The sequence below is a fragment of the Phalaenopsis equestris genome, unplaced genomic scaffold, assembly GCF_001263595.1.
Source record: "Phalaenopsis equestris unplaced genomic scaffold, ASM126359v1 Scaffold000946, whole genome shotgun sequence".
Classification (NCBI taxonomy): Eukaryota; Viridiplantae; Streptophyta; class Magnoliopsida; order Asparagales; family Orchidaceae; genus Phalaenopsis; species Phalaenopsis equestris.
In genome coordinates, this window is record NW_018165385.1 from 70,502 (window position 1) to 77,736 (window position 7,235).

The window sequence follows — 7,235 nt, forward strand, 5'->3', positions numbered from 1 at the left end:
AAGGAGGGACTATATATATATATATATATATTAAGGTGCAGCGATTCCTTAGAAGTCAATTTGAATATTTTTCTCATAGTGAACCCAACAAAATCAACTCAATGATAAATTTAGCCATTCTTGAAGTTGGTTCATCGATTGCGACTATTAATAAAAAGTTGTAGCATAAACTCTTCAAATTGGATCAAAGTCGATTCTATAGATTTTATTGGGATCCAAAAGTATATTATTTAGTCTAGAAAACAAAAAAAATGATTTCAAATATCTTAAAAAAGGGAAATAATGTGCATGCCTACAGTTGAAGTCAGGCCTAAAGTGGGTTAGGCAGGCCACTTGGCTGGCTGGCTGTTGCCCATGGTGAATTGCTGATCGAGCAATGCATTAAATTTTTAATAAAAAAATAAAAAAAATGTGCTTATTAATAAATGAGCACATTTAGTCAAAAGCCAAAAAAAAAAAAAAAAACTATTACAAAAAAATCTAGTGAAATACAACTTTTTATGAATAGGTAAGGGCCAGGCAGAAGATATGTAAAAATTGAAGTTTTGGGTTTAGATATGTGAATATATAGGAATTAATGGCGGTGTATATGTAAATAAATGTAAATTATTTGATTTTGCAGGTGGACTAGAAGCAATTGGGCTTTTCTGAATGAACCTCCAGTGACGGCCATGGAAGGACCTTCTTACAAATATGCAGCACAGTATCATGTTGCAAATATTGGCAGATCCAAAACTGTGAACAATCCAGAAATGATGAGTTACTGAAGTTAAAGAAGTTTCTAGCAGATTAGTTGGGATGGAAGTCTGAGTGTGCAAATTGGTAGTGAAAATATGTAATATATAAATTATATCTGACATGAACTTTTAATCTTATGTGTGTTTGTATTTGATGCCTCTCGTCTCTTCTATATATGCTTTTGTATGGTGCTTTCCTTCTGTTTTTGTTTTTCATGCAATTTAGTCTTGATTAAATTCAGAAATAGCACTGAAATTTTAGTATGGTTTTACATAAAAAAGAAGGAAAATATGATGGGCAACAAGGCTGAAAAATTATGGTATTTTTTTTTCAAATAAAAAAAAAAGAAGAAATAATGTAGTTCAAAATGATTTATTGAAATAACAAACATATATATATTTAATATTAAAATATTATTGTAATTCATTGGTTTTGCAAGAGTTGTTTGTAGTTTTGTCAAAATTGAATTGGCCCTGTGAGATCAGCAAACTAAATACAGCGAAGGTAGGTGAGCAGACAATGACTCACGATAAGGAATATTGAGGACATCGATGAAGTTGATTATGGTGATAATGATGCAGAATAATGGACAGATAGTGTAAATATTAGATCTATTTTAAGGGAAATTTGTAAAGAATTTTTGCGGCTCTCAATTATTGTGCGATTATTTTTTCTTTTTACCCTAAATGGTGCAGATAAAATTCATATTTATTGTCATAGTAAGGAATGAAATTATGAATAATATTATGTGACGGAACCCTCTTCTATTGGAACAGGTCTGAGTCCATTAGATGTAGGAAAGAAATATGAAACCTCTTTAGTATTTGGGTTTGGCTAAGCCAAGGTGTAGATGTGGGATATAAAGATTAACTAAGGCAATTCAAGACCATCTTGTTAGGAGATGTTAAATTGAGAAACATACTCGAGATTCAAAATAAAATTATTTTGAACAAAAGTACACAAAATAAGAAAATATAGAAACGTTCAATTTAAAGCGGAAAAATCTGAGAACGAGAAAATATGACAGAGTCATCATGCTAAAAAATTCATTATGAAGAAAAATGAGGAGAATAGTATAAATTACACTACACTCAATTCTCAATATGCCTTGGAAATCGAGGACACTACTATCATCGTCTTTGCACAAAAGAGAAAATTGAAATCCTTTACCTTCCTATCAACAAACTAGAATTTTTAAGTGAGAACTATCTAAAGTTGTTTATTGCCGTCAAGGCATCGCGATGGTGGCATCAAGGGCGCCCCAAAGGGGCTCTACATCCTTGAAAGTTGTAGTGTCGTGTTATCTAGTTCTGAACCTGAAATGGGTGTTGAGGCGTCATCTCCGAGAGTTGGGGTGCTCTTGGCTCAATGTTAAGTGTTGCAGTTACGACACCGATGTATTATGTACTGGGAAAAAAATTTCACTATCACATGGACAGCTCCCTGAGAAACTCACCATCAAGCTTGATAGACGAAATTGAAGGCTTCGAGTAAACAATTGATTAACACAATCAGGATCAACATGATAACAAATCTATAAGCTTAAACAAAAAAACAAACCTAATTTTAAAAAAATGCTTAAATAATAATTAATTTAACTAAATATGTTGATCATTAGAAAATTATTCCAATTTCTAGTTCAAGCAGTCAAAGGGTCAATAGGATTCATGAGTCGACTGTTTTCTTTGTATCCCAACAAGCTGAGGAGAGCTAAATAAATTATTTAAGCGTTCAAATGGACCACCTCCATCTCTGTCCATTTCATGATGAAAGGAACATTTGGATGTTGTTTGGCTGAAGTAGGAATTAGGGTTACTAGGATCTAATAAATCAGCTAAATCAACCTTATCCTAGGATTTAGTAAATCAGGATTTAAGCCGAATTAAGGTAAAATTAGACTCCCTAAATGCAACAAAATTTCTGCATTTTAATGTTTGACTAGATTTAGTAAATCCAATGATAAATCATATTAAAGAATTTATCAAACAACCCCTTGTTATTTTTCATTTTGTTGCAGACAACTTTATATTAAAAGAAAAAGCTGAACAAAGTCAAAACTGTAATTTTATGTTTTTGTCGTGATAAGATGATGATGATAAAACCTTATAAAAAGATAGATTAACTTCAACATCTATTAAATTTTATTAAGATCCCATGTTTTGAAATCATAATCCTCCTAATAGAAACCCCCATAGCCTCCCTCATTTCCAATCCCCACTTTGAACTTACTAATATTCCTCTGTTTCTATCTATTACATATTTTGCAAATATATGCGCTAAAAGAGTTATCAAAGAGCTAAATTAATTATGGTCGATAAAATATATGATTTTACATCAAAAATTTCACAAATGACAATCACTTAGATAAAATTTTAAAAAAACATATAAAGTCGCAAATTTATTTCTTCATTCCATCCTCCCCCAACTTTCCATTTATAAATAGGCACTATGCTTTATTTTAGCTTTTTGTAAGGTGATTGTAAGGCTAAGATCAAAGAATTCATCAAAATGTCGATGCTCAATTGAATGATGTAACAATGTGGATGGAGGTATTATGGTGGAGAGTGAGCTCGTTAAAAGTAAATATTTAGTGTGGTGGACATAAAAACAGGAGCTTATAAAGACAAAGAAATGGATAGTGAAGCTAAATAAGAATGATAGAGAAGAAATATGTGTCAACATTGATTGAACTTATTAGTAAAATAAAAGGAACAATCAACAATAATGCTGGTTTAGAATTGTTTTCATACTTCCAAAGTAGATTAGTCAAGCTAGACCTTTGAGAAGGTTATGCTAATCTTCTGATCTTCTCATAACACATTTCCTTTCTAACCTTTTGTCAATATGTCTAAATTCACTGCTAATTGGAGTTGTTATAAGCTGATCAACTACGAGCCAACCCGTGGTCTCGAAGCATTTCAGCTAATAACATGAAACACGGTATCATGTTGTGGTACATGAAAGAGCAAAAAAACAGTTGAAACTTGTGTAAATGAAGAAAAAGTGAAACGCAGATTTGAAAGCAGATTAGTTGAAAATTGAAATGAATGAACCTGAAAATAAGCTTCGTTTCTAATCGGTAGCCAAACACGAGTTTTGCTTATGTATCTGACATATAACATTTGACATGAACTATAATCGCATGCGTTTCCAGCTGTTGTCTTTTTATAATTTTGTAGAATTTTTTATAGTAATTATCTTCTGTTGGTTCTGCTGCTGTTGAATACCATTCTCTGCTTCAATTCTTCTGAAGGCGGAGGAACTGATTTTCTGTCCTGATGTGGAATCAGGCAGTAAATCTACTACTTCAATCTAAAACACAAAAGCACCAAAATATCATTATTATTTCTAAGCATATTTCCTAAAATTAGAGCTAGAAAGAGGAAATTTTGTATTGAACCTTCAGTTGTGACAAGCCTCTCTCTGCTCTTCTCCTATTTACTGCCAAGCCCCCTGGTAATGTCTCCTTACTGTCCAATACATAATAATGAAAAGAAAGATTTACACATACCACTCAATTCCCATGTATTTACAAATCTAACACCTTGACATCAATTTTTACATTTATACCACCCAATATTTCACATCATATCAAAAATACCATTACTTCAACTTTTAAAAGTGAAAGACACCTTTCATGAATAGGTAATGTGACATATATACAAAAATTGAAGTTTAGGTTTTAGATATGTATGTAGATAAGAATTGAAGCGTGTTCATGTAAATATTCTAATGAAAAATGTGTTATACAAAATAAATAAACCCAAACCATGCAGAAGAGTAATTGAATCTAATAGAAAAATGACCTCACAACAATGGCCTCCAACTCTTCATCTACAATGGATGGGCCAAAGGGGTCTGTAATTGGCTCAACCTCCACCGTCAACTCGGGCTTGATAGACTGCAACAATGACATTCAGCTTGCAATTAACTTTCAGATGCTTATAAATGGAAATTTAGTGAAATCTTAACTGATTATTACAATGAAATGACTCTATAAATGGATTGAGAAAAGGGGCATTTCCATACATACTACTGTCGGTTTTAGAGAATTGGGCTGCATACCCTTTATTGATAGCAAGTGAGGTATAAAGACAAATTACAATATCCAAATATAAGAAAGACAAAATTTTGGAAATAGACCTAACTAGAAAATACACCAATATAGAAATCGAAAAAAATGAATCAAATAAAAGCAAATAAAGCTAATAATAATTGTAACCATAACTAGTCTAATAATTAGACTAATAATTCCAATACTCCCATCAAGTTAAAACATAGATATCCATTGTGTTCAACTTGAATTTGAAGTCATAAAACAAAGTCCAGGGAAAATTCTTGATAAGAATATTCGTTAATTGATCCTTAGATGAGACAAATTGAACACAAATCTCCCCTAAATAGGGTTGTAAACGCGCCGAGCTTGAGCGAGCTCAGGCTTGGTTCGTGTTCGGCTCGTTCGAAAATGTTTGTGTTCGAAATCGGCTAGTGTTCGAAAAAAGGCTCGTGAACAGTGTGCTTGTGTTCGGCTCAATTTAAATATTCTTGCTCGTGTTTGACTCAAAATTGACTCGTTAAAATTAAACTGAAAAAAAGATGTTGAGTGTTGGATTCAAACTTTAACTAAATGTATACAAAACAAAGTGCATAACCACATTACCACAAGAGCAGTTACGATTTAAACTTAAATATAAATATATATAATATATTAATATATAAATAATATGAGTAATATGTTTTTATATAAATAATTATATATACATTTTTTTTTCGAGCTAAAACGAACCGAACACGAGCAAACAAAGACCTGCTCGTGTTCGGCTCATTTATAATTTGAGCTTTAAAAACTTGTTCGTGTTCGACTCATTTACTTAACGAACGAGCCGAACACGAGTTTAGAGGAGACACATTAAAAAACAAACCCCCATTAAATCGAGCCTCTCCTTAATGAAGTGTCTGCCAATCTCCACATGTTTGATCTGATAATGTTGAACCGGATTATGAGCAATACTAATGACAGTTTTATTATTACAGAACAGCTAGAGAGGAGCAAATACTAGCATACACAATTCCCGAAGCCTGATGTGTAACCATAGAGCTTCACAGATACCCAATGGCATAGAGCGAAACTCGGCTTCAGCACTATTTCGAGCCACAACCGACTGTTTTTTGCTTTTAAATGAGCAATATCATGAGGTGGATCGTCAATCATGGATAGACCCGACCCAATCCGCATTTATGTAAAATAACAATAGAATGAGAGGTGTGGCTCGAGAAAAACAAACCTGAGCCCTGTGTATCTTTTAAGCGGTGAAGGATCATGTGCAAAACTCGGAGATGGTGCTCATAAGGAGCATGAATAAATTGACTCACAATACCTACTGCATGACAAATGTCGGGGCGAGTATGACTAAGGTAAATGATTTTCCCACAAGTCATTGGTAGTGAATCTTGCTCACCGTAACTACTTTGAGAACAATAGCTAATTTCTTATCAGGACCTATCGGTAGTTATTCTCTGTCAATAGATAAATAAATGTCCTGAAATGATCGAGCAACTTCCATGCCTAAGGAGTACCGAAGTGACCCCAAGTACTTCATTTCAAATGAAGTAGCAAAGATATTGTCGACATAGACGATAATGATAGCAGATTTACCACTGGAAGAATGTCGAAAGAAAAAAAAATGATCTAATTCAGCCTGTGAAAAAACATGACCTATTAACGTCTTTGTGAACTTGTCGAACCAGGTTTTTAAGGATTGTTTCAGTCCTTAGAGGGACTTCTGCAGTCGACACACTTGTTCCTGGGGAACAATAAAGTCAAAACCTGGATGGAGGCAAATGTACACCTTTTTTGTAAGATCCCCATTTGGGTAAGTATTTTTTACATCCGGTTAGAACAAAGGCCAATCCAAATTTACAGCAAGAGAAAGTAGGACCCAATTAATGTTTAATTCAACAACTAAAGCAACTGTCTCTGAATATTCAACTTCGTATGTTCATGAGTAACTTTTATCGGCTAATCGTGTTTTGTTGAGTTCAAAAGACATCAAAGTTAAACTTAGTGCGCAAAATCCAGCGACACCCTACTATTTTTTTATTTGGAGGAAGGTCTACAAAATCCCATGTAAGATTCCGCTAAAGGACACTCATTTCATCAATTATTGCAACTTTCCAGGAAGAGTCAGCTAATGCTACTTCATTAGTCGATGGGAGATGACGATTCGTGAGGGCAACAACAAATGCTTTACAGGTCGACGATACACTGTGGAAAGAGATGTTTTTTTCTATGGAATAAAGAGAACTTGCCTAATTACATACCTAACCAGGAGAGCTCACTTCCTCATTCAGAGTGGTGTCAATTATGGGATGTCATTCAGAGTGGATTCCCTATAAAGAGGTAGCGGGCTCCAGAGTGTGACCATGAGTGCGTCGAGTATAGATACGAAGGATGCGAGAAGGTTATTGTTGTTTGGTAGGTGGTGGATCCAGAGGAA

At 33.7% G+C, this 7,235-nt stretch overlaps 1 protein-coding gene across 4 annotated transcripts in view; it reads right to left on the reverse strand.

Moving 5' to 3' along the window:
* Positions 1–1,967: 1,967 nt before the first annotated feature.
* The window catches only part of LOC110032462 (phosphopantetheine adenylyltransferase), a 13,649-nt gene continuing 8,381 nt past the window's right edge, over positions 1,968–7,235 (reverse strand). For all 4 annotated transcript variants that reach the window (XM_020736104.1, XM_020736105.1, XM_020736106.1 and 1 more), the window contains exons 5-8: positions 4,545–4,639; positions 4,139–4,208; positions 3,792–4,050; positions 1,968–2,222 (exon numbers count right to left, since the gene is read on the reverse strand). In XM_020736104.1, coding sequence (XP_020591763.1) covers positions 3,904–4,050; positions 4,139–4,208; positions 4,545–4,639 — 312 coding nt within the window. In that variant the 3' untranslated portion in view covers positions 1,968–2,222; positions 3,792–3,903. The remainder of the gene's footprint in view (positions 2,223–3,791; positions 4,051–4,138; positions 4,209–4,544; positions 4,640–7,235) is intronic.